Here is a 26,613-nt window from a genome sequence, read left to right as displayed (position 1 = left end):
AACTTTAAAAAATGTCTAATAGATTCTCAAACTTTTAATGTTATGTTTATGCAATAGGTTATTTAACTTTAACAAATATATATCAGAGTCTTAAACTTTAAGTATTGAACCTAACAAATCCTTAAACGTTCACTTTTGTGTATGATGAAACATCAGCTAATTAGATAGTTTTTATAAACTCCACAAATTTATTAGATACAAAATTAAAAGTTCAAAAATTTGTTAGACATTTTTTTAAAGTATATAGACATAAAATTAAAAATTTAGAGACTTTTTTTAGTCAACAAACATGGGTATGAGGATTTGGAATTCTAACCTCAAGAGAATGATTAAATGTTATTTACTGCTGAATTATGTTCATGTATTAAACATATAAATAGTTTATGAACATGTTAGGTATAAAACAAGTTTAGGAACCTTATAGATATACCATTGAAATTTTAAAAACCTATTGGAGGGTTGTTCTAATAAAAAATTATTTTAGTTCAAGAAATTTTATTTTAATTATTTATTATTTATCAATATTAAATAAATTACTATAATAAAAAAAATATTTACTATCAATAAAATATCACTTATCTTCGACCTGGATATCCGCGGCTACATATTCTACTTTAAAAAAGCCCTAGAGCCTATCGACGTAATTTCGCAAGGCCCATAAAGCGAAAAAGAACCCATCACTCACCATGTTAAGCCCAAATTTGTGGCCCATGATCTCCGACCGGCTTAATTCTTAAGCAGCTGCTGCCCGCCGGTCAGTAAACTGTTCTCAGCTTCCTTCCGCTCACTCTCTCTTCCGATTTTCACATCGATACTCTTTGGGCTCCCAGCAATCGTCTTACATCGTTTTGGAGTCCTGTCCTAATATAATCTAGGGATAATAATCCACTTCCTTTCACATTTACCAGAATTTTCTTCAAATAATTCTCTGGCATCATGTTCAAAAAGTGAGCTCTCTCCCATATGTATATGCTTGTTATTTAGCTGTGATTTTATGTTTTTGTTTGATGATTGTGGTAAATGACTTCTGGGTTTTGTTTATTGGGGTTGAAATATGGGAAATGGTCAGATTTCTTCACTTATTCTCAATTTTTTTTTTTGTCACTGGTTTCTGGATTTTGCTCGAATAGTGTTTTCTTTCTCGTTTTAATGGCGGGTCCGTTTGTGGGGTTCCGTATGTTTAATTTACCTCATTGATCACGCCAGGATTTTACTTTTAATTCTCCTTTGATGTGTTTCTGGGCTGGTGGGGAAGGAACAATTGCGACTGAATTTGAAAGTTTTGGAAATAATGACCCAATCGATTTGTGAATTGAAATTCTCTCAGTTGGTATTTTTTGCGTTAGGCTGTTTACTTCTGGAGTTGGGTATTGGTATTGATTCCCTCCCCTCCTCCCCTAGTGGTGTTGCTTGTACGAATCCTTCATTTCTGTTCCTTTTTGGTGCTGCGGTTTCATTTTAGGTTTTCTACTGAAGACGTGTCTGCTCAGAACCAAGTCAAGGCATCAGTGCAACGGAAAATTCGGCAAAGTATAGCTGAAGAAGTAAGTATTTAAGTTGGTCGTTCGATTCTCGAGATCATACTAATGAGCTAGAAATTGATGTCTCTATCGGTTTTATGTATTTTTATTGCAGTATCCTGGGCTAGAGCCAGTCTTGGATGATTTGCTTCCTAAAAAAGCCCCTCTGATTGTAACTAAGTGGTTAGAGATTCTTTTTGCTTCTATTTTACAAAAAATGATTGGAATTAGATTTATTTGTTCTGCTTTGTTGACGCCACATGTTTTTGAACTACTCTTACAGTCAAAACCATCTCAATCTGGTTGTTGTGAATAATGTGCCACTCTTTTTCAACATCCGTGATGGACCATACATGCCTACCCTAAGGTTGCTTCACCAATGTAATGTATTCTTTCTCTGGGGACTGCATTTTATCATTTTTTCAAATATATTGAATATCCTTAATCTTTTGTCAACCCTTTGAACTTCTCCTGTCGTAGTACTTGTTTTAGGGTATTTTGATTTCTAATATGCCTGTTAATTTGAAGGAGACTAGGATGAGTTTGGTATGACTTTTGGAATGGTGAAATCTTTTAGCTTATTTAAAACACTTTTTATAATTTTCATGATGTTTGGTTACATACTTAAAAGTAATTTTGAAAATTCTAAAGAAACTTAAAAGTACTTTAAGGTGATTTTAGGAAACATTTGTTCTAAAAGTACTTAAAGAAAAAGTAATCGACTTAAAAGCACTACTCCCAAAAGTCATCTCGAACTTTTGAGAGTGGATCTTGATCATTCGAGGATCATCATCATATCCTTTGGAGCTGTGAGTTTGCTTGTTCAATATGGGATTGCTTTTTAGTTTTTGGAGTTGTTTGGTTCTAAATAGAGACTGGCATTATGATGCATGAGGTTCTTATGTCTCTGGCTTTTCATGATAAGGGCTGGATCCCTTTTTTTTCCGGTTCCATGGTGGGGCATTTGGCTTGAGAGGAATAGTAGGACTTTTAGAGGGATTAAGAAGTTTTTGAAGGATGTTTGAAACTTCTCTTGCTAGGTTTAACACTTCTCTTTAGGCTTAGGCTTACTAAGGATTTTTGTAATTATTTGCTAGGGCTTATTCTTTGGTTAATGCCCTTTTTGGTTTATTTTAATTGGCGTGTTTCTTTTTGTTGGGCTGTCTTTTTGTATTCTTTCATGCTCTCAATAGAATCTCTATCGCTTATATATATATATATATATATAAAGAATCATCCCGAACTCACTCTATGGATTTCCCCCTTCATTTGTGATCTTGACTACATTTTCAATTCTTTTTGTGGATGAAAGAAGATGAACCATCTAAAAAGAGTCATCCCAAACTCAACCTATTCTGAGTTTTAGTGGAAGGCATCATCTTGTTGAAGCTATAGTCTAGGCTGTCTAGCTACTCTTACAGTGTGCACATGCGTTTTGAATCTTTTCTGCAGTAACGATCAAATTTCTGTGTATCCTTGTTTTACCAGAGCTTCGGTTATTTTCTTAATTAGTTTGAATTGAATCATGTGGATGATCAGATAAGTTAATGTTTGGATTTAATAAAATAGGAACTATTTCAGACTAATATAAAAAATCTGATGTTCATTTAGTGCATTGTTTGATTGCCTTTGTTTAAAAAATTACCGTTTTAGTGAATAGAAAGTATTATGTTATTATATGTGGTGAGATCACATTGCTCGAGTTTGCGGGAGTTAGAATCAAAGGGGTGTGTGTGAAAATCCAATAATAATTATGAGTAGCTTAAAATTATGAGGATTTAGAATACTTGGACGTGGTTTTGGGATGGAAAGGGTTCAGCCAATAATAGAGATCATGGATCTTCAGCTGATTGTCTGTAGCTAATTCATCCATTGATACTAGTGTTCAAATTTAGCTAAAACAAACACAGAATACAGTTACAAAATTCCCATTGATACTAGTATTCTTGGTTGTAGCTGCCCTTGGCCATTTATCACTAAATTTGAATATAATGTAAGGTTCGACCTCTTTCTTCAAAATTGGTTGGCTCAAAGTTATAATTTTGGAAGATTGGTGGCTTATAAACATTCTGTCACTTTTCCTCAAATTTTTATGGCTTAGCTAATAGGGCACTCTACAAGCAATCAAGAAGTTCGGAAATGAAGAGTTGGGTTGCTGAGAATCTCATCTTTGTCTTCTTAGGAAACATATCCTTCCAGATTTAATTGCATTGATCCTTTGGAAAATGGGTGGAAAGGCTTTGTAATTTTGCCAACCGATAATTTTCATGAAACCATGTTCAAAAAGTCTCCACCAATTGTACTTTCAACTCCGAACTAGACGACATATATTCTCAATCTTCATTGAGAACATTGTAATTTTCCAGCTTCTTTTCATCAAGTTTCTTATAAATGATAAAAGTTAGTGAGTGTTGAGTAGGGTAATGATAAAGGTTCTCATCCATCCATTTGTCTTCTCAATGAGAGGTTTAAGGCCCGTTATGCCCATTTAGTAATGTTTTCATTTTTTAATTTTTTGTTTCTCGTTTCTAGTTTTTAAGAAATATAAGTGTTTGGTAGCGATTCTTGTTTCTCCTTTCTCATTTTTAAGAAATGTTTTCTAAATGGTGTAGAAATTTTAGAAACAACAAAATCAAGGGCCCTTTGGTAACGTTCATGTTTCTTGTTTCTGTTTCTTCATTTTTAATAAAGAAAAATGTTTCTTGTTTCTGTTTCTTCATTTTTAATAAAGAAAAATGAATTAGCAGGACCTCAATATCCATGAATTCAAGTATGGTAAGACAATCTTTTTATTTCTATTTTGGAACAAATTGGAAATAGGAAAAAATTGTAACCATTTCCTTCGCTACGAACTAATATGCTGTTTATAAGTATTCCTAACTAACCCAATGGCATTCCCATAATCAACTTCCTTGTTAGCAATCAGAATTGGCCAATAAATGCAGTTTGGTATTAAAAAATTGTACTAGGGAGTACCTTCTTTAGTCTTCTAGAGAAGATCTTAGCAACTATCTTAGAATGTCCCGTAGTTTACTAATGGGCCGGAAAATTTTTCATGGAACAGCCTCCACCATTTTGGAAATGAGGTAAAGGAAAGTTGAGTGGTTTTGTTAAAAATGTCACTTTGAAGAAGGTTATGGAACATTTTTGTAAGATCATTTTTTATGATGCAACAGATGAATGTAATAGTTTTTCTTAAAGAATCTACACACACATATAGCATTGAGGCATTAGAAGCAACAAGACTTTTGGTAGTAGAAAGAAAAATCTCCTTAGAGAACAGTTCCAGATTCACACAATCACTTCCTCCGGGGCTTAATTACACACCGCTTGAGCAAATGTTTCATATTTAAACTCTCTCTCTCTGTCACACTCCTCTAAGGGCTGTCCGAGCCAAGCAAAGTACCTTGATCTACCTAATATTTTAATTACCAAGCTTGTGTTTCTACTTCATTACTGAATTCTATCATTCTGAAACCTCAGTCCGTGAACATGACTTGTATCATCCCATTTGGTTTGCAGATCCTAATATTATGAAGAAATTACAAGTAGACAGAGGTGCAATAAAGTTTGTCCTTGCTGGTGCTAACATAATGTGTCCTGGTCTTACATCCCCTGGGGGTGCCTTGGACGACGAAGTCGAAGCGGATACGCCTGTGGTAAACTTTTTTCGCTCTTTTCTACTGACTCAATATCTCCATTGTTGATTCACGTTGTGTTAGTTGGCTCATGGGTGATTACCACATTTATTTGGTAGGTTTATGCGATTTGTTTGAAAAATAACTTCTTGTAATTGATTATGTTTTAAAAGGCTTTTGAGGCTTACGCCTTGAGGCCCGCCTCGAGGCAAAGCTCTAACTTTTAGCCTCAAGGCTCTAACTTTTAGCCTCAAGTCTTACGCCTTATTTGGACTATAAGAGGCTTACGCCTCTTTGAAAATGCACTGAGGCTTAAAGTATACGCCTCGTGTAATGATTACAAGAATACTATTAATTTTTCCAATTCTTAAAACATATCAAGGTTTTTTCTTTATGGAATCCTAAGCAGGAGTTGTAACAATTCAATCTATTACTACTTTTACTACCTATACTTTAAAAATATTGAAGACAACAATTTATAGAATAAGAAAGTTCTATTGGTGATAATAGTAGTGATGTTATGATGTTTTTTTAGAATTTTTTTTTAGTGACAAGTAACAGGTGGATATTTTGATAATTTTATATAACTATTATGTTTGGTAATACTTGACCACACAAATTTAGGATTTGTTTAATTCTTTTAATTAAAATTGAGGCTTACGCCTCGCCTTTTCAAGAGAAAAAGCCTCGAGGCCGCCTTTAGCCTTTTAAAACATTGGTAATTGAGTCAAACTTTTTCAGGCAATAATGGCAGAAGGGAAGCAACATGCTCTTGCTATTGGCTTCACAAAGATGTCAGCCAAGGAAATGTGAGTAAAACTTTCATCCAACAGGATCCTGTTTGATAGTAATTTTGTTTTTAATTCTCGTCCTTTTATACTTCTATTGATGTTTTTTCTTTGTTTAGTTTTTTCTTTACCCACCTTTTTAAAGTTAGACAGCCATATTTCAGAAGTAATAAAAATATATATTTTAAAAAATAATTTTCGAAGTAGATTTGAAAACAAAGAAAAAGCTTATAGATAGAGAGATCATTGCAACTGTATCTACTTGCTTTCAGATATGAAATGCCAAGCAAGCCATGAGGGCATTGGAGTTGAAACATCCAACTTGTGGATTGAAGTATTTTTATTGAAAAATAAATTGAGAGAACTGTCAAAGTTTGAATCTTAATTATTTTCAAAAAAAAAAAAAAAATCTGCATATAATGCTCATTAGTCACCTGACAAATCAACATATTTTAGCAAAATACATACTAATGTCTCGACGACGTGGTCTCAGATAAAGCCAAACTTTTAAATATGCTTTAAGCTTAAGAAAATTACTCCTGTGCAATTCACAGAAGGGCGACAAACAAAGGGATCGGTGTGGACAATATGCATTATCTTAACGATGGTCTTTGGAAGGTACGTTATAGACTTATACTTCTCTCCCTTGTTTCTTCATACTCAATATGTTGTCTCAAATGAGGAAATATATATAAAGTGGCCGAGTATAGATGGTTGAATGTCGAAGTTATTTCTCATTTTCGGTGCAGATGGAACGACTTGATTGAGGATATCCGAAAGAAACCACACGGGGGGAGGGGAGGCGACGCAACTTAGAGAACCAACTTTGTTTAACTTCATTCTGTGCACTTTTTTGAGTTTCTCTGTAATGTTGTGTGGATAGAAATCAACAAGGTGGATAACAAGTCTTGATCTCCTCATTATTTTTATACTTTTTGAGGAGAACCAATTTCACAATTGTAGTTAAAATCCTTTTACAGTTTCTTGTGAATGTGCTCAATTGTCATTGGCCCTGTTTCATGGTTTTCTATTGATATCTTTTTTTTTTCAAGAGTTAATTTACCATAGAGTATATTGCTGGAGTGGTCAAAACTGTAGTTGTAGGTCCTTCTCCTTTTGCTGAGACGGCCTTTTTTTTTTACCGTGGCACGAAATCATGAATTCTTTTTTGTGAGCTGCGAGTTCGAGAAAATTAATTTGAACTTTAAAAAGTGTTATCAACTCGTGTTTAACACTTTTTTTTTTCTAAAGAGATTTTTTATTTATCACTTTATGTGGATATTTTTCATTTGTAGAATCGTTTTTAGATATGGTGTAGTCAAACAAGCTAATAAAATGTACTTCTACGAAAATGTCAAATATACCAGTATTTGACATTTCTTTTGAAGGTTGCCGATTCTTAAAATTTCTTTTGAAGAGCAATAAAAGATCAATTACAAAATAGAAAAAGTATACAATATTTAAGCAAGCTTAATTTACCCCTTAAATAGGATACATCCCATGGTTTTTTGTTTCCTATTTCTTAATTTTATTAAGAAACTTAAATATTTGGCAATTATTTATGTTTTTTGTTTATCATTTTTTAGAAATGTTACTAAAATTATATAAAATTTTGCAAACAATAAAATTAAGTTTCTTATTTCTTGTTCTCGTTTTCAAATTTATCCAAAACATAAATAAAAATGCAATTATGTTTTTCTTTATTAAAAAAGAGGAAATAAGAAGCGAACAAAATTGGGAATGTTGTCAAACAGCCTAATTATTGTTGTTTCTCGTTTCTCGTTTCTTAATTTTTAAAAAATATTTATAAAAGTGTATAGAAATTTTAGAAATAATAAAATCAAGTTTCTTATTTCATGTTTCAAAGTTTTTTCAAAGTATTATTTTATCATTTTTTACTTTAAATGGCATAAAGAATGTCACAAAAATAAATATAACATAATTTTTTTAATATTAAACTTGCAAATTAAATGTCCACATAAATTTTTTTACTTTTTCTATTTACCAAACGTAATTATTATTTAGGTAAAGAAATAACAAACTACCGAAAATACCAAACCGAACATAGCTCAAATGGTTAAGACACCTATCTCTGACCAAGAGATCAGGGAGGTTTTGGTTGAGTTTAGTAATTTACCTTCTTTAATTTTACAGTGAACTCATTTGCGGACTGACCACTCCAAATGTAACACATCTGTCGCCTACCGAACGTTTAGATGGCACCAGTGGATTCAATATTGAAATCCTGGAATTTCGAATTAGAGGACTGTGGGCTTTAGAAATTAAATTTGGGCCATTCATATGCGAACTTGGGCTGGACACAACCTGGGCCGAATTATTTTGGGCCGGGCCGGCCCAGTTCAACGCAACGACGAGGTTGGGAGCTATTGTGTTCGGCGATCCAGCACTATAAAAGGGGTTTAAAACCCTAATTTACACCTTCGTCTTCCTTCCGCACCAGCAGCAGAACGCGGTTCGCAAACTCGGGGAGCTCCAATGGTAGCTTCTCAATCTACTTATTCACTGCTTCCTTTTCTTAAGTTTACTTCCTCCCGTGGTTGATTTTATTTTCTTTCCATGGGAACTTGTTGCGGTTATTAGGGGATCGATCTCGTCGCAGGAGGTAAGAGCAAGAAGACCAAGAGGACTGCGCCCAAATCAGATGATATCTACCTCAAGTTACTCGTCAAGGTACTTGCTAAGCGAGATTTCTCTTTCAAATGCGCCTTTCTTTGATTTATCAGTTGCTTAATTATGCTTGATTTTATGTGGGTTTTGTTTTGTCGTTCTTATAATTGTTTATGTATATCGGATGTTGGTTGCCGAACTAGTCGTCGTAAGATAGTATTGCGTTAGAACATCTTTGAGGTGGTATGTGCGACTCACATTGAAAGATCAATTGAAATTTCGGTTGATTTATTGGGTTTGAAAACGCAATATTTTGATTATTTTGGTCTCCCTGTTATGGGTTTGTTTGATTAATTTGAATTTATGTCGTTAAATCTATCGCCTTATTTTGTTTTTGTTTGTACGAATGAATTTAATGGCTGGCCTTTCTGCTTTGATGATATTTGTGAATCCCAGCTCATGATGAGACCTTTCGTAGGTCGGGGAATAGTATTTTGCCCACAATATCAGAGCCTTAAGTCCAGTTTTATTTGGTTTATTACATGTTTCCATGATTGAAGCTATTATTGAATTTACTATTTGGTGATTAGTATCTATGCAAATATAAGCATCCTTTTTAACTACATTTGATGTTCTGTTCTAGTTTTTGTAGATATTAAATGCTATGATTTGATATCTACACTATATTATTTTTTCGGCATGTAATGTTAGTATGCCTTGATAATAAAATTTTATACTTTTTGTCTTTGATTCTACTTTTGAAAAAACAAAATGTTCCCAGTGATGATTATCTTGACCATGCTAATTCTGATCACTTTCTGATTGATCATTTATTTGAATGTTCTGAGGGAACTGGCTCCAAGCTTTTAGACAAGTTTTCATGCTCATTTACATTTCTTGCGTTTCTATGTTATTTATTGCTTTCAAATAGGAATACATTTATGAAAGGCAGTACATTATTTTCCCTCTGACATGTGCTATTTTTCAACTGTTCAGAATTCTTTTCCTTTTCATATCATGAGGGTCCCTTCCTCTAATTTTGTTTTGTGTGTGCACTTTGGTTATGAACTTAGTGTATCTAATGTCAGTATTCTGTTTGTGCTTGAGAGAGAAGCATTGTTGTCACATGAGCATATGGTTGTCCTCCTTGCCTGCAAAGACACATATTCATCTAACTTGCATTCACTAATAAAATGATGCCTTGTCTATCTTATCAGCTTTACCGCTTCCTTGTTCGCCGCACTGGAAGCAAATTCAATGCGGTCATTCTCAAGCGTTTGTTTATGAGCAGGGTTAACAAGCCTCCACTTTCACTCTCTAGACTTATCCAGTTTACAAAAGGAAAGGTTAGTTGAATCATGTAATATTTTAAAATTATTTTCTTGGTTTTTTGATGATTGTGCATGTCTGAGATGTCTGTAACTTTTTCATTTTTGGTTATTTTAATAGGAAAGCAAGATTGCCGTCGTTGTTGGTACTATTACCGATGATATTCGTGTCTATGAAGTTCCAGCATTGAAAGTTGCTGCTCTGAGGTTTACTGAGACAGCAAGGGCAAGGATTGAGAAGGCTGGTGGGGAGTGTTTGACATTTGACCAGCTTGCTTTGAGGGCTCCTCTGGGTCAGAATACGGTATGGCGTTTCTTGTGGATTTTCTTCATTTAGATTAATAACTTTGTTAGGGTATTAATTTCTTTCATAATGTTCCGAGTCAACCTGTTTCATGTTCAAGTTATTTGTCCATTTGAATTCTAAGCACCGTGAGCTATTTTTAAGCTGGGAGCAATTTTGAGCTTTCCCTGAGAGGAATTAATATTCTTTTGGTGCATTTGCAGGTTCTCCTTAGAGGTTCCAAGAATTCCCGAGAGGCTGTGAAGCATTTCGGTCCTGCACCGGGTGTACCGCACAGTCACACCAAACCATATGTGAGGTCCAAGGGAAGAAAGTTTGAGAGGGCTAGAGGAAAGAGAAACAGCAGGGGTTTTAGGGTTTAATTTGAACTTATCTTTTCAAACTAATGCAATGCACATGCGGGTGTGTTATTTCAAACTCGATATCCAAATTTTGCTAGATTTTAGTTTGCATGTCAGTTGTTGTTCCATCACCGATGCCTGTTTTGCCTTAATATTGTGTTGATTATGAATTGATTGATTTAAAGCTATTCAACGAGACTCAATAGTTTATTTTGCTAGATTGTGTGATGGGCATTTTTCTGTTTGGTTATTTTGTATCAATGAAATTAGGATGAAAGAAAACTGGTGTTTCAACTTCCAATAGTGCATAACTTAAGGAAATGATATTCTTTGAGGTTTTATCGAATTTTTTTCCCATTTCTCTTCTCAGTTCAATGCTCTACTTTGATGAAAAGTGGTTACAAATTGTTAACAAATCTAAAGCATAATGCAACAGTTAACTGGTGGGAATATCTGTTGAAATTATAAAAAAATATTTCTTATAGATATAAGGCATAAAGCTAAATCATAATGCACTGTCAAATATAGTTCAGTAATTTTTGCTCTAGTGGGATGGATGCACGTTTGGTTTAAATAGCAGTAGATATTTGGGAGTAAATAGGTCAATAAACAATTACTGCTAGGAACTAATGGTAAATAATGAAATAAATATATAGATATATGATCTATATATATCTGTGAGTGTTCGGATTAACTTACGTTCATCTATCTTTTTTTCTTTTGGTTTCAATTCTTCAACTAACATTTGATAACCTTCCTTATTTTCAAGGACACTCTTTGCTGCACATAATCTATAATTTGGATCCATCAATGTTCCATAAATCACATATTTTTGCCATGATAAGGATATTTTTTTCTTTCTATCTCGATCATCCCAATGATAATGATATCATTGACAAACAGTTGGTTCTGTAACTCTCCTGGGAGCAAAATGTTTTACTGAGTGCATTATTTATAAACAAAACTTTGTTTATAGTCCTCCATCCTCCTTGTAACCTAACAAAATCTACAAAACCATGCCCCGAGGGATTGTTTTAATTCATTCTCCATTTACAAACCTTATTTCTTGCTTGTTCACATCCAGGTAGAATCTCCATATAAATTAGTTTTCATCTCTTTCTTTTCTTAATATTATTTTCTTTTTTATGTGAAAATAAATTTAGAAAGATACACAGATGCAGAAGAAGTTGAGAGCTTGGTGCTTCTCTCACTTCTTTCTTTCTTTCTCCTTCTCTCTTCTTTCCTTCCCTGGTTTTCTTCTCCCCTCTCTCCCTCATTTCTTTTAAAAATTTTTTTATCAAGGTTTGTCTCTCTTTATATTCTTCTCAAATTGTTCTCTCTTTTTTCTTCCCTATTTCTCTTCCTCTGTCTTTATTATTCTTTCCGTTTTTCATCCGTACTTCTCCATCTCTAAGTCGACCAAAACCACCGCAGGTATAGTTGGTCGATCAGAGTTCAAATACCAACAAGTTCAGTAACAGAATGCAAAATCAGTTATAAAAAATAAATCTATGAAATAAATATTTACTGAATTCATTCGACTCGGTAAAAACAAAAACAAAATCGGAATTGCAAACAAAAATGACCCTTACTTTTTGTTACTATTCTCTTTTATTCCCATAAATACAATTAGCATTCCAAAATTTAAATTTCTAAAAGCATTTTCCCCACAAATTTTGTTGAATATGTTGTATAGAGTATTTTGTTCATTTTTTCTACACTCTGCAAGACTTCTGTTGGTGTAAACTCGTTTTACTTCTTCCATTAATATTTTTCGAAGCTTTTATTTCCACTCGATTGTAATTTTTTACTCTTTCGTTTTACTTATGTTAGCTTGTATTTGTTTTGTTTACTCCTCTATTATATAACATAATATAACCTCACTACTACTATTCACAATTTCTAAGTTACTATTCATTAGGAATTTTTTACAATATACTATATTTAATCGATATTTCAATCTTTTTGATTTTATACCGTTCATATACTTTTTTTTTTCTTTTGTGTTTTCTTTTTATTGAACTCTTTTTCTAGGCGAGTCTGGCTGAAGATCAGTCATCAAACAAACTAGGAGACTATTTTAGAAATTTATTTACACAAAAATCTAAATTTTTCTAATTTTACACTTTTAGATTTTTGCAGGTAGGATTTTATTTTAATTCCGATTTTACCATTTGTATTTATTATAGTTATTTGTTTTTTTGAAATATAAAAGATTTAATTCCATAAATTATTATCATAATCTTTTAATTATTGTGGGCTCTGTACTACTTTTCAGGACAAATCTCTTAATTCACCCCCAATCTTCAAATACAATTCAAAATCACATAAACATTTTTTTAAGTCTCAATAAACATATATCTGTATATTCAAAAAATATATTTAAAATCACAGTATATATCCACTTATATATCCGCATATATACATTCAAAATCACTCTAGTATATATCCGCATATCCGCATATATACAAGTTGAGTTATAAGATATATCCTAATTAAATCACTATATTATATATCCTCACATATACAATATTTCACACCAAATCAGAGATTGAAAACATCTGAATGCAAACCTTTCAATCTAGAGATGAACTGCTCTGGCGACTGAGAAAAATGGAGGCGGCCAGACCAGAAATGAAGGCTGGCAAATGTCGGCCGAGGATGAAGGCAGATAGAAATGCTCGGAGAATAAGAACCAACGGAAATCTCTTTTCGAAGACAGCCGGAGATGAAATGTTCTTGCGACAAAGAAAGGCGGAGCCGACCGGAGAGGAAGGTAGACGGTTGGAGAAGAGGAGCGGAGGGTCAGAGAAGAGGAATGGATGGTCGGAGAAGAGGAACGGAGAGTCAGAGGAAGGAAAACCGACGGTCGGAGGAAGAAAAGAAATACGAGAAAGAATTCGAAAATGGATTGGGTTTTTGGGTTTTGAGATTTTTTAATCTTGGGAAGCATCGTAAGCACATTTTGTGATTTGACCTCCCAATTTACCCATTTTAAATTTTAATAATTATTTAATATTGAGATAGATCTAAAGATATAATAGTAATTTGTGTTATTGGTACCATTTTAAAAAATCTTTCCACAACAACGAACTCCACTCATATTCTTCGTAAAGCTCTTCCCACCTCAAAAATTTCCTGGATTCCTGTGTCCAGGTAGCGATTTATGATCTATACTGCACCCCTCCTGTCAGCAGATTAATTGCTTCCATGCAGTTCGACTAAAATAATCAACGACCATATTTGTAATAAAAGAAAATGGTATTCCAAGAGATAGCTTGGGTGACTTGGGACCTCAAAAATTCATTGAGGTCTTAGGTTCAAGCCACATAAAGGTAATCTAGGAAAAAAAAAATCAACTCTAATGTTATTTTTATTGAGATTTAATTCTGGTGTCATTTTTACTCAAAGCAACATTGAGTGGCATAATTATGTGATATATGTTAATATAACAAGATTAACGATGTATCAATTTTTTTTAATGGAAGAACCTAATTGAGAATTAAAAAAAAATAAGGATCAAATTGAGAAGTAGCAAAGAGATTAAGAATTATTTAGTATTTTTCCAATTTTTTATTCCACAACTGAACCAAAAACAAAGAACGACTTTCACACATATAAGCCTGTTAAAAAGCCCCAAGCCACAGCTAATGGAACTTTATGGTATCACCTATCATGAAATTTTGTATTCAAACATTCAGGTGAGCTTAATACCAAAAACCTTTGATGTCTTCCATATCTAGACATTAGGATGGGCGTGAGCATCCCAATTATAAGAATAAAAAGCTAAAGAACTATCGATTCCAGCCTATAAAAAAAAACAAGCGTACTAGACTTTCACGCACCCAACTTACTTAAGAAAACAACTCTAAACAGCAGCTTAGATTCTGAAAGATTCTATCTAATTCCTTTAAAAAATAAAACCACCACATAAAAAACTTGAGAAACACACCATGAGAGAGGAGGAGCAATATTATTAGCTAATCTGATGAAGAAGAAGCAGACTAGAACTAGAACTTTCTGATGAAGTCATAGATGTGAGTGCTAATCTCTTCAGGCTTCTCCTGATTGATGAAATGGCCAACTCCCTCCATTATCACAACTTCCTGCAAAAATGGCACATCTTTCTTGAAACCTCCACCATTAACATACTCCTTAGCTCCTGGGGTTGTGAAAACCATGTCAAGATCTCCAACTATGTACTTCACTGGCACTTTCACTTGCACCCCTGTCCATGGGGCTGTCAGCTCCCAGTTTCTACAACAAAATCCAAATATAAATCAGTCTTGGTTACTTTTTAGACCCATTGTAGTCGTTATGCTGTAATATTTGTGTCAATCTGGTTCCTGTTGTTCTAAAAGTTTCATCATTATTCCTATATTTTGATTTAGGCTAGCAAAATATCCTTGTTGCTAGTGGAGGGGCGACAAAAATTTAAAACTTATGCAAGTTATTACAATGAACAGGATCTTGTATCACCTACCAACAAGATTTTAGATAAATTGGGAAAATTTTGAAACACTGAATAGATGATGGATTCAGCCGAAACCAGAAGCATATAATTTGTAGCAGAGGAATTCCATGATGAGATGTCTTGTTTTATTGACATACAAGTTAGAACATGAATATATGTTAGATTTGAAGGCATTATTTGGGTTGTGAGGTAAAAGAGAGTTAAAAGGTCAACCCTGTTTTGGAGTGAAACTAATAATACCTCCTAAAAATTGATAATGAAACATTTCAAATAATGAATATTAAGTTAAAACTAAAGTTAAATATAAGTATTAAAGTCAATTTAAGCTAGCTACCATCCCAGAGGTTGATGGTTCGATCTTCCACCCTACAATTTTTGTTAAGTATGACAGTTTTGTAGAGGGTGACTTACAAGTCCATTGCTCTGTAGTAGTTCAATCCACCAGTGAAGCCCTTCTGCTCATATTTGGAGGCAAAGTAGGAAAGGTCTTCTTCTGAAAGCCAAGAGGGCAAGGCAGTTATGGTTTCAGGCCTGGTTTTGAACGCTTGTCCTTTGGGCAAAATGGGTGGGCCTGGCCTTCTTGTTGTCAATATGCCTCTAAGTACCTCTTTGGCACTCACCTGGGCCATTTCTTCTTCAATCTCTCCTGGATTCTAACACAAAAAATCAATGCATTTTGGTTAAACCCATTTCCTTCTTTACAGTTCTTCAGTTGGGTATGCCATGAAATCAAAAGAAAAGTTGAGTTACATTTCTAGAATCTTCAAGTTTTTTGAGGGAAGGCAGTTAATGAGTCGTTGTAGATTTAAGAAAGAGAACAAGAGCTAGCATCCAGTTGGTGGATTCTAAAAGAAGAACTGCAGTTAAGTGAAGCAGTACTTTCAACTTTCATCAAAAGTGTTTTTTAAGTATTCTTAGAATTTTCAAAATCACTTGATCATTCAACCAAAAACTTCGAAAGCCACTTCTAAAATTGGTCAAATGCATTTTTCAATGTTCTAACCGTCGTCCCAAACTCATGCCAAAACATAGCCTAAGATGATCAATATGTGTGGGAAGTGGTTTTGGTTCGTTTTACCATGGCAAAAAAGCCTTAGATTTTGAACAAACACCGTCTTGGACACTTGTGAGTACAATAGACATGCATCAAACACTAGTTACACAAGTCGTGTACTAATTCCAAAATTTGTTAGAAGACATAAATGGTAACGTCGGACGAAACTTAAAGAATTTGTGAGAGTGAAATATTTCAAAAATGTTTTTCTATGCATATAAAACTTATTAACCTCCAACTTACTTCTTGTATAAAAATGATATCATAGAACTAACCTGGAATCTACAGATGTAGTAATCATCTCCAAAAAATGCCCTCATGCTCTCAACTGGCTTCATCTTGGGATTCCTCGGCCTAAAGGGCACACTCAGACACACAAAAGCCTTCACAATCTCAGCTCGGAACAAACACAAATACCATGCGATCATGGCGCCCCAATCATGCGCCACAACGAACACTTCCCCAACTCCCAGCGATTCAACAAGACCGACTAAATCCCCCACAATATGCATGCAAGTATAGCTAGAAATCGGACCTGGCGCCTCAGAATCGCCATATCCACGAAGATCCGGCGCCACGGCGCGGTATCCGAGCGCGCTCAGGGCCACAATCTGGTGCCGCCATGAGTACCAGAGCTCGGGGAAGCCGTGGATCAGAAGAACGACTGGGCCTTCGCCCTTCTCGGCTACGTGCATTTGTATGCCATTGACGCTCACGGTTCTGTGCTCGATTCCATCCATGGCGGTGGGTGAATTTTGATTCCCTCTTTCTGTTTTGCTTGCTTTAAATAGAATAATGGTCAAGTGCAGAGAAATGGGCACACCAAATTGAATGGAGAGGTGGTGGTTGGAAGGGGGAAAGCACTATGCAGAGGAGATTTCGCAGCGGCATTAAAGTCATTGAACCTAATCCATTGTTGATAGTTCACACACATGGGGGCTTGCTTTCACCTACATCAAATTTGGAAGTAGGTATTTATTTGGGCCAACGTAGGATTTGAAGATTCGATCTCATGATTTTTTTGGTCGAAATTAAGTGTCTAAACCAATTAAGTTAAGTGGGGATGGAAATTCAATCACCAATGAGTATGTTGAAAATGTGTATGTATTCTAAATTAATTTATAAAACATGGTGAAAAACAATAAGTATGAAAAATTGAATCAATCAAAATTTTATTATATATATAAGAAAGATACAAGGAAGGATACAATTGAAAATTTAAAAAGCAATTTCAAACCACCTCTCAGTCTTCAACTTTTGTATCTGAAGGTCTATTAGATATTTTGTGATGTAAAACTACCAAAGTTAACCATAAAAATCTATTAGATATAATCCAATTAGTTCAAAGATAGATTAATTTATTTTTTTTAAATAACTTGACATAATTATAAACAATTTATTTGTTATCTATCAATTAAGCTGTTGATCGCATTTATGGAAGTTTTAGTTCCATTTGATCTTTGATTTACTAATACCATCCACTCTTCCAATTTAATTTTACAAAAGTCAAGTTTAACCAATTCAAGCTATTAAATCAACGACTTTAAACAATTTAATTCTGCAAAAGTCAAGTTTAACACATTCAAGCTATTAAATCAATGACTTTAAAAAGATCGTTGAATTTTTCCCCTAACTTGATAAAATGTATCAAATTTATGTTAAGGTTTCAATTAAGACCTTTGATGAGTATTGTAAATCTATAATCTTTACTTTCAATTTGATTGTAATTTCTGCTCATTAATAGACTTCCATTGGAAAATTGTTATTGAATAAAAAACAAACAAAAAAATAATATTCCTAAGCGTATTTTAATGAATTATAGAACATGCAAAACTGACGAAGATTTGACATGATGTCAATGAAGTAGTTTTCATCGTCAAAGGTATGTATCTCTTATTTTGCAAATAAGAGCATTGTTTATTGCTTTATAAATAAAATCCCTAGTTTGTAAATATTTTTTTATATTTCGTTAGATTTAAAATGATGCGATAATAAAACCATGAACTAGAGTTTAAAATGTCGAAACACATGTCAAAATGTCGACATGCTCGATAGACATAAGGGGAAAAAGTCAATTTTCCCCCAGGTCGTCAACATGTTGACTTAAATCTAGTTTCTAATCCAATCAAGCTTACATAATTGAGTGAAATATTGACATATATAGACATTGAAATAATCATAGAATTTTTTAAAAAATAAAATATTATTATATACAGGTGAAACATAGAGTAGAATAGGTAACTTGATGGAGGATCTAAAAGAGTAGAATATAAAACACATATAGATCTGAATTATATCCAATCACGAGGTGTTCAAAAATAATATGTACATTCAAATTTGAAAAAAGAACTAAAAAGTAAACAGATATTAGAAAACCAAGTGTAATAATCTCATTTCCAAATGAATCCAGTAGTCAAAAGTTTACTTTACATTTTCATAAGTAAAATGGACATTTAATAGTCAAACAATTATAAGCTAATTAAGCTACCATTCAAGTTTTATTTGTTAATTCAAAAAATTTCTATCAATTTCCACCATTTCCATTTTTTCCCTAAAATATCCATCAACATCGACATTTTAAATACTACCATGAACATACACACATGTCACATCTCATATGTAATACAATAAACATAATATACGAATAAAATAAAGATCTTCAGTTCAAAACAACTTTATAATTTCATATGATGTGAAGCACATGGTAACAGAAAATTGACCACTTGACTAAATTGAAGAACAAAAACAGACTCTAAACGAAATTATTCAATACAATCCAATCCAACACTATTTTTGAAATTCGTTAACAAAAAAAAAGGTTACTAAAAATAGAAAAACAAAACCTGGCCAATGATGATTTCTAAAAGCCTTCAAACTTCCCCAAGAACACCGGGCAACCGCCTCTCCCCAACCAGACAAAAATTCCACACACCCTTTTTAAAGAACCCCACAATTCTCCAAGAACAACAACAAAAACGAAATCTAGATTTCTTCCTTTCAGGCAAAAAAGATGAATCCCATTTCAATTCTCGTACCTATTTTAGTTCTATCCCTCTGCCAATTCCAAATCCTCGCTGATCAGCTGCAGCAGCAGCAACCAGCAGCCTCCGGAGGAGGAGGTAATGAGCTGATCACCAAAACCTGCACCAGCACCCCATACAAGGACTTCTGCATATCAATCTTACAATCTTCCCCCAAAAGCAATGGGGCAGATCTCTACGGCCTAGCGGAAATCCTAATGGAAACCGCAGCACAGAATGTGAGCAGCATATACGAAAGCATTAACCATCTACAGAACGACTCGTCGCCCGACGCTTTCATGGAGCAGTGTTTGGCAGACTGCTTGGAGAGTTTTCAGGACGCCATAGACCAGATTGAGGATTCGGTCACAGCGTTGGAATTCAAAGCCTATAACGATATCAAGACTTGGGTTTCAGCTGCCATGAGCGATGCAGCAACCTGTGATCAGGGGTTCAAAGACAGGCAAGGGTATCAGTCTCCTGTTGCACAAATGACCGCAGTTTTTGATCAGATTTGCAGCATTATCTTGGCTGTCACTCATCTCTTAGCCGGAAAATGATAGTGCCAGCCTAAGCAGAGTTCATCATTTGTTTGGCCCTTAAAATCTCTGGTTCTTTTTTAAATTTTATATAATAATATTATGATTCCTATGTAAACAAAATAACTACATGAAGATAACAAATTAACACCACCCAATGAATCCAGATCCCTTAAAGGGGACAACACTTGTATATTTCTACATTTTAAACCCAGTTCATACCTCTGGATCTTCAGTTTCCTTTCATTTTCTCTCGGACAGAATACTGCATAAGAAAACTTGATGAGAACCGATGATTAATCAGAGTAATACAGTTTAAGAAAGAATTTCATCAAAATCTCATAGTTTCTATGATTTTGCTGCACACAGAAAGCACTCATTCTTATTGACATTTGATATGATACTCGGCTTATGTAAACAAAATACATCCATTTCATCTTGTTAACGTCTGAATTTTCAGTTACCGTATATTTTCTATTGAACAAAATATACGAAAACTTGACAAAATTTTGGGGAAAATATGCGGAATACAATATTAAAACCAAGAAATGACCTGCGATTAACCATTTAAAGAATGAATCGAGTCAAAATCTCGTGGCACTGATGCTTACGTTCTTTTTGAGATTTGATACACATAACAATCTGCTTGTGTAAACAAAATCCATCAATGGAAATAACAAATGAACATCATCCAAAGAATTCAAATCCCTTCAACGAGGGAAAACGCCTCTGAACCATGAATTTCCATTTAGCATTTCTCGAACAAAGTAAATAATACGAAAATTTGGGGGAAATACGTCGAGTACAAGAAAAAAACCAATAAATTATCAGAGATTAACCATTTAAATAAAGAGTCGATTAAAAAATTCATCAAAATGGCGTAGTTTCCGATGATTTTCGATGGCCATTCACCCAATCGAAGACCAATTCGCAAAATTATTAAACAAGAAAATCAAAGGAGAGGAAAACATAATGTGGGGTGGATGGAAACTGATATAATCCAGTTACATTGGAGCACATCTCCATTGAATATATAAAGAGAAGGCTCAAGCAGAAAGGATGATTTTTGTACGCACAGATAAAATCCTGGAAACTACTTTCCGGAGAAACAAATTTCCAAGAAGAACTTTGTGCGAAATATTATTTACTAAACCCCAAATTCTGAAGAAAACGCTTTAACGTTCTAAACCACAGCGGCGCAAAATGTGCATTCGCGATGAACAAAGAATTCTTACAGGAAAACCCTAATTGGCAAACCCCTTATTATATAGAAGAAGGCACATGTTATGAAATGACGATAATACCCTGATTCCGCTTAATCTATATTCTAACCTATTAACCTAACCCAAAATTTAAAAATTAAAAAGAAAATCTCAAAATAATAATTCCATAATTCATGGCACCCAGCTTCAATCATTTTACATTTTGTTCATAGTGATGTTTATATTCCTAATATCTCTGGACAAGATGACGTCCACTCTATAAATCAAATTTTATTAGAACTGCTTGAGAGTTTTATTTTTGTAATTGAATTGTTATTTTTGTCTAGCTCTATTGTTTATGTTTGTGTCTCTATATTGTTTATCACATTGTGTCTTGATCTTAGATGGTAAGATCCATCTTTTTTTTTTTTGTTATATCTGAAAAAAATCCCAAAAGAAAAAGAGTAAAATGGTCTCCTTATATAATTTTTTCTTTTTATCTGATAGATCTCCAAACTATAGATGATGTGGCCATCACTGCTGAAGGTTGGAAGCTATAATTTTGTTAACATTTATGTATCTTTTTGGAATTTTGAGAAATTATTGCAAAGAAATAAAAATAGATAAAGGATAAGAGATGAAAAAAATAACATGCATAAGGGTGCAATCGAATATATAGTTTCAATAATGATAATTGTGCCGTGTTTCCTATATATATATATACACATATTTTCTTTTATTATTATTATATATTTTTTTTTTTTTGAAAAACTTTATTGAGAACTACTTAACACCAAAGTGGCTATTAAGAGAACAGGCAATCTCTAAGAGCCATTCAGGAAAATTAGAAAGCCAACCCACATTCAGTTCGAAATTAAATACAAAAATTAGAGAGCCAACACACATTAAGCTTGAAATTAAACACAAAGGAGGCAGTTTTATGGGCTGCCTGATTTGAAGACCTTCGAACATGGGTAAAAAATGTTGGAAAACTCCGTAGCCAATTTGTTGTCCTCGATCCTCAGCATCCTATCTTGCATTTTATGTGTTGATCTCTTTCTTTGATTTGTAAGGCATGAATTTTATTCTAAAATTGTAATTTAAAATTATTCTTTATCTATATATGTAACTTGATCGTAAATATTAAATTATAATTAAATTCAAACGTACAAACACAATTTATTAATAAAATACAAAATGTAAAACTTAAAACATGAGTATATTTTGCCTCTTATTAATATACGTTTAGTAAAAAAAGTTGAAAGTACCCATTTTAAGAGAGTATATATATATATTTTTTAATATTACAGGAGAAAAAATAAATTAGGTAGCCAAAAAGTTGAATAATTTACATGACACATAAATGTTTTCTTTTTTTTTCTTTGTTTTTAGGAAAAACTCGTAAATGTTAAACTAAGAGAATTAATAATAATAATTTATCAAATCCGAATGTAGTAGTGAATTAGTACTTTATCTCTATGATACTTTATCCAAACATAAGAGTACTCCCCAACACTCCGAACTAAGAGAATCTCCTATTTGCACATTTTCACCACAAATTATATACCCAATGAAAATATTTTAATAAAAATTTATAAAATTTAACAAGTGAAGGAAATTACAATAGAAAAAATGAGATAAAAACAAAGAAACCAAAATGGCGATTTATTAATAGTACAGGAAATAGGCATTTTAAATTCTTAAAAATACAAAAACGAAAAAAGACATTTTCAAATTAGATGGACTTGGAAGTAACTATCATCCAAACCTAATTTCTTCTATTATCAACCATAAAAGATCCTGAATACATACTTTACATACTAGAGAGAGGTAAGCAACTAAGCATTAGTGCAAATGATTAACTTTTCATCATTTTACATGGTGAATAATTCTCTCCAATCATTTCTAAAAGTCATACAAGCTAATCATAAGAACCAATCATCCCATCCCATCCCATCCCATTAATTAATCAAACAAGCAAATCATTTTTTTTTTTTATTTCATTTCAATTTCAATTTCTTTTCCATGAGAATTGATCTCTATTCATATGCATAAAAACATCCAAGGAAAGAAAGTTCACAGGCTTGAATGTCTCTTCTACTGCAACTGAACCCAACACCACTGTGATTCCATTCTATCAATGCCTCTTACCTTCATTTCAAACACAGCCCCCAGCCATCAATCAAAGCTAGAGTTCAAGAATTTCAGCAATTCATTTCTTTTGTTTTCCTCAGCTTTGTCTTCCTTTGATTTATCAAGTTTCAACAAAATCTGCACCAAAGTAATTAAAAGTCAACTTAACTATCAATAGCAGCACCATTACTGTGTTTGTTTCTAAATAAGTGATTTTAGCAGAAGTAATATGATTACTAGTAAAATGTCACTATTATGTTTGAGTTTATACTCTTAAAAGTGCTTTTTCAAGTATTTCCCAACAATCCCTTGGGCCAATAATACCCAAAAAGTGTTTTCTTACCAAATGCGTCAACACTTTTAAGGGTTTTTTACTTTTTCTAAAAGCATTTATAAATCACCCCCAAACATGATGAGTTTGAGTGAGAAGTCTGTTTGGTCATGGCAAAAGTACTTTTAGCTAGAAACAGTTAAAAGCACTCCAACAATTTTTTCAATGTTTAGAGATGGTTCTTTCACCTTTTTGCCAGAGACAGCACTCCGTCGGGCACCATCATCCTTCTCACGAGCTAGGAACTGTTAAATATGTGGAGCAACAGAAAAGTTGAGATACGAGATGCCAAAAAAAGAGAGAACTGAAAGTAAACAGGGCTATGAAAGGGAACCTTAGAAAGCTGTACAGGGCTGCTACTTCTCTCTTCTGGCTGTTTCTATACATCGACTCCGAATGCCAGGACAAATCCGCACAACAAACCATCAGGCAAGTAAATCAACAGCCCGATCATCATGCCACAGACCCCAACTCCAATTTCAAAGAACCAATCAGTAAATAGTCATAGAAGCATCTCACATTATATCCAATTCAGAAACCACTCCAAAAACAAAACCAATTATTGATCATCATGCCACAGACCCCAACTCCAATTTCAAAGAACCAATCAGTAAAAAGCAATAGAAGCATCTCACATTATATGGAAGCATCTCAGTTTATATCCAATTATAAAACCACTCCAAAAACAAAACCAGTCATAGATGTAGTCTAAAGATTGCATGATTAGAAACAATTAGATAATTTGACAAATAGATCATTACTTTAAGCTCTAGTCGAAGGATTTCGTGGCTTGTATTAAAGAGAGGCTCAACTTTTTGGCCTCAGAACTTATGCCTTCTTTAGATTATAGGTGGTTTATGCATCTTACATAAAATGCATTAAGAGGCTTAGAGTCTTTATGTCTCATTTGGGAGAAAAATATTATTTTGATGCTTATTCTTACAAAAAGTTAATGTATCTAATGCTATGCTAATACACCCACAAGGTGGGGTAATTCAGCCCAGTACTACTTTTACCACCAAGGACAAAGTAAACATCAAAGATAAAAACGTAAATAACTTCTTAAAATCTTTATTTAAGGAAGTGACAATATATAGACTTGATTTGCTCTGTACTTATTATGTTTGGTAATACTCGATAGCAAATTTTTATGATTTTATTAATAGCTTTTTATTTAAATTGAGGTTTCCATCTCATACCACCTCAAAGCTTATGTCTAAACTCTCCTAGAAAGGATTAAGAAAAAAAGGAAAACATCCACACTGCCTTTAGCCTTTCAAAACACTGAATACATGTGTTAAAAGCAACATCTACTTAATCACAATACATTCTGTAGTAATATGCCAAAAGAATGTAGATCCAGGTAAACATGCAAAGAGGTGATTTTCATGACGTTTCTCAGTTCATCAAAAAGGAAAAATAGTACCCAAACAGGCAAGTGGTCTACCTCTTTAGCTTTATGTTTACGCCTTTTATGGTGATGACTCTTACTTCGCTCTCTCTCCTTGTCCTAAAATGCAGAGAGATGGAGTAACATAACAAGGTGAAAAACTACCAGTGAAACTACAATATAAACACGCAAGGAAAAGACAAAATATAAACACATCAACCTTCTTCGTTCTATCATTCTTCTTATGCCGCTTTGAACGACCCGAGGTTTCAGGCTCGCTTTGAGACGAGCTACCACTTCTACATGTATATACAAGGACTTGTAAAAATTATCTTGGGTTCATGACATGTGCTATGCAAAAGAAATTAACTAGCACAACTCTACGCACAGTTCAGTGCAACATCACTCACTGAGACATCATCTTAGAAAGCAAAAATTAGGAAACCAACAAAAAGAATGAAGTGCCATTCCACCGTAATCCAGCGTTTACATCAAATAAATTTCAATGAAGGAACAGAAAGCCGATACATTTTTAAGCCTAAACCAATTGATACTTGATTCCTTCCTTCAAAAATTTAATGGGTCGACGTTACTATTTCTTATTTCTAGTTTTTAAAATCTAGAAGTGTCTAGCATCATCTATCATTTGTTTCTCGTTCCTCGTTTTTAAGAAACATTCTCCAAAATTTATATAAACTTTAAAAAATAAGAAAATATGGAAAAGGCAAAAAAAAAATATAATATAATAATTTAAAATGTTTTGAAAAAAATAATTAATTTTCATATAAAACTTTGATCATTTTTTTTAAAATTCAAATGTGAGGGAATGAGAACAATAACAAGAAATAGTTAACAAACACCCGACTTGTGTGTGTGTGTGTTTTTCAATAAAAACGGAAAAAGAAAAAGAAACAATTATTAAACACAGTTTTGTTCTTTTAGAAGTAGATAACAATAAAAAAAACAAAAACAAAAACAAAAACAAAAACAAAGAAACAAAGAAACAAGCTCGAGCCTTAAATTCTTAACTTCCAGAACAACAAAAGCCATAAATTTCAAATTCTGAACACAGGAGTTCTCTTTCCAAGCCATATCCAAGCAGTTCTCATTAACAAAACAATTATGACTAATAAAAGTACATATATCGCATGAATTCCAGTAAGAGATCGGGAAAACCAAGAAAGAAAAAAAAAATTCAAAAAAGGCTCAACAGAGTTCCTTAAAAGGTAGAAAATATTGCATACTAACTTAGAGAAACTACATTTTCCAATCTGTTTCAACTCTAAATCAACCACCAAGGTATCAAAAAACTAAGTGACAAAAAAATGAAAAGCACAATAGGGAAACCAAAAACAAAAAAAAAAAGGCATCTTAGTTATGAGGTTACCTGGAGTATTCGGATTCAGAGTCAGAGGAAGAGAGGGAATCGGATGAGGAGCGGCGGTGCCTGCGACGGCGTTTAGAATGAGAGCGACTCTTCTTGCGAATCCTAAGGGCGTCCCGATCTTTGTCTCGGCGACTTCTCCGCCGGCGGCGGCGTCGAGAAGAAGAAGACGATGAATCGGAAGTGAAGGATGTCGCCGACGAAGACGAGGCGGCCATCGAAGAGAGAGAGAGAGCTTACGGTTTCGAAAACAGAAAACCCCAAAGGGCAAAGGGCTAAGAGACAGATGTGGGGAAAGGAATCGTAATTCCTAACACTTTGGGCCTTTTATGGAAATTTAAGTTCAATATCCTTTTAAAATAATAAATAAATATGAAAACAATTATTAAAATACTATTTTTTTCTTTACTTTTTCTTTTTTTTTTTTTTTGTCAAGTACAACATTGTGGGTGGAAATCTAATTCATTACTTTTTGGTCAGATGTCTAAACTATTTGAGTTATGCTCGGTTTGACTTTACTTTCAAAGTATACAATTTCG

General features: G+C 33.5%; 5 protein-coding genes and 2 non-coding genes across 7 annotated transcripts; 5 read left to right on the top strand and 2 right to left on the bottom strand.

Annotated features, from left to right (window-relative positions):
• The first annotated feature begins 756 nt into the window (after positions 1-756).
• Positions 757-6,980, top strand: LOC111007697 (pseudouridine synthase and archaeosine transglycosylase (PUA) domain-containing protein). Its single transcript, XM_022280153.2, has 8 exons — positions 757-947; positions 1,463-1,544; positions 1,636-1,703; positions 1,804-1,901; positions 5,043-5,179; positions 5,900-5,967; positions 6,501-6,564; positions 6,696-6,980. Exons 1-8 carry the CDS (start codon positions 937-939, stop codon positions 6,711-6,713), a joined length of 546 nt encoding a protein of 181 aa, XP_022135845.1. The 5' UTR covers positions 757-936; the 3' UTR covers positions 6,714-6,980.
• Positions 6,981-8,308: 1,328 nt separating this feature from the next.
• Positions 8,309-10,765, top strand: LOC111007696 (large ribosomal subunit protein eL18y). The gene is made up of 5 exons (XM_022280152.2): positions 8,309-8,445; positions 8,548-8,637; positions 9,792-9,920; positions 10,024-10,206; positions 10,410-10,765. Exons 1-5 carry the CDS (start codon positions 8,443-8,445, stop codon positions 10,566-10,568), a joined length of 564 nt encoding a protein of 187 aa, XP_022135844.1. The 5' UTR covers positions 8,309-8,442; the 3' UTR covers positions 10,569-10,765.
• LOC148211099 (small nucleolar RNA snoR69Y) lies at positions 9,001-9,093 on the top strand. Its single transcript, XR_015792092.1, has one exon. It is a non-coding gene; the product is annotated as a small nucleolar RNA snoR69Y (small nucleolar RNA).
• Positions 9,348-9,428, top strand: LOC148211098 (small nucleolar RNA snoR53Y). Its single transcript, XR_015792070.1, has one exon. It is a non-coding gene; the product is annotated as a small nucleolar RNA snoR53Y (small nucleolar RNA).
• A 3,325-nt stretch (positions 10,766-14,090) lies between the features above and the next one.
• On the bottom strand, positions 14,091-17,026 carry LOC111007864 (epoxide hydrolase 1). The gene is made up of 3 exons (XM_022280393.2): positions 16,351-17,026; positions 15,433-15,674; positions 14,091-14,804 (listed from the first exon to the last, which is right to left on the bottom strand). Exons 1-3 carry the CDS (start codon positions 16,813-16,815, stop codon positions 14,558-14,560), a joined length of 954 nt encoding a protein of 317 aa, XP_022136085.1. The 5' UTR covers positions 16,816-17,026; the 3' UTR covers positions 14,091-14,557.
• Positions 17,027-19,085: 2,059 nt separating this feature from the next.
• LOC111007563 (putative invertase inhibitor) lies at positions 19,086-19,874 on the top strand. Its single transcript, XM_022279968.2, has one exon. It carries the CDS (start codon positions 19,086-19,088, stop codon positions 19,653-19,655), a length of 570 nt encoding a protein of 189 aa, XP_022135660.1. The 3' UTR covers positions 19,656-19,874.
• A 2,927-nt stretch (positions 19,875-22,801) lies between these two features.
• Positions 22,802-26,388, bottom strand: LOC111007940 (uncharacterized). Its single transcript, XM_022280492.2, has 6 exons — positions 26,078-26,388; positions 24,911-24,989; positions 24,748-24,810; positions 23,635-23,679; positions 23,489-23,545; positions 22,802-23,107 (listed from the first exon to the last, which is right to left on the bottom strand). Exons 1-6 carry the CDS (start codon positions 26,290-26,292, stop codon positions 23,015-23,017), a joined length of 552 nt encoding a protein of 183 aa, XP_022136184.1. The 5' UTR covers positions 26,293-26,388; the 3' UTR covers positions 22,802-23,014.
• Positions 26,389-26,613: the final 225 nt, after the last annotated feature.

The sequence above is a fragment of the Momordica charantia genome (genome assembly GCF_013281855.1).
Source record: "Momordica charantia cultivar OHB3-1 chromosome 6 unlocalized genomic scaffold, Mcharantia_2.0 BLBB01000006.1, whole genome shotgun sequence".
NCBI classification, from domain to species: Eukaryota; Viridiplantae; Streptophyta; class Magnoliopsida; order Cucurbitales; family Cucurbitaceae; genus Momordica; species Momordica charantia.
Note: the sequence above shows the minus strand (reverse complement) of the source record. Positions and strands in the feature narration are given on the sequence as shown.

Coding starts and splice junctions, on each gene's coding strand:
- LOC111007563 (XM_022279968.2), top strand. CDS start 19,086: ATGAATCCCATTTCAATTCTCGTACCTATTTTAGTTCTATCCCTCTGC.
- LOC111007864 (XM_022280393.2), bottom strand. CDS start 16,815: ATGGATGGAATCGAGCACAGAACCGTGAGCGTCAATGGCATACAAATG. Junction 15,675..16,350: donor ACTACATCTGTAGATTCCAG/GTTAGTTCTATG, acceptor TTTTTGTGTTAG/AATCCAGGAGAGATTGAAGA. Junction 14,805..15,432: donor TACTACAGAGCAATGGACTT/GTAAGTCACCCT, acceptor ATTTTGTTGTAG/AAACTGGGAGCTGACAGCCC.
- LOC111007940 (XM_022280492.2), bottom strand. CDS start 26,292: ATGGCCGCCTCGTCTTCGTCGGCGACATCCTTCACTTCCGATTCATCG. Junction 23,680..24,747: donor GTAAACATAAAGCTAAAGAG/GTAGACCACTTG, acceptor GTCGATGTATAG/AAACAGCCAGAAGAGAGAAG. Junction 23,108..23,488: donor GTGCTGTCTCTGGCAAAAAG/GTGAAAGAACCA, acceptor ACTTTGGTGCAG/ATTTTGTTGAAACTTGATAA.
- LOC111007697 (XM_022280153.2), top strand. Junction 1,704..1,803: donor CCTCTGATTGTAACTAAGTG/GTTAGAGATTCT, acceptor CTACTCTTACAG/TCAAAACCATCTCAATCTGG. Junction 5,968..6,500: donor AAGATGTCAGCCAAGGAAAT/GTGAGTAAAACT, acceptor TGCAATTCACAG/AAGGGCGACAAACAAAGGGA.
- LOC111007696 (XM_022280152.2), top strand. Junction 9,921..10,023: donor TCCAGTTTACAAAAGGAAAG/GTTAGTTGAATC, acceptor TTATTTTAATAG/GAAAGCAAGATTGCCGTCGT. Junction 10,207..10,409: donor CTCCTCTGGGTCAGAATACG/GTATGGCGTTTC, acceptor GTGCATTTGCAG/GTTCTCCTTAGAGGTTCCAA.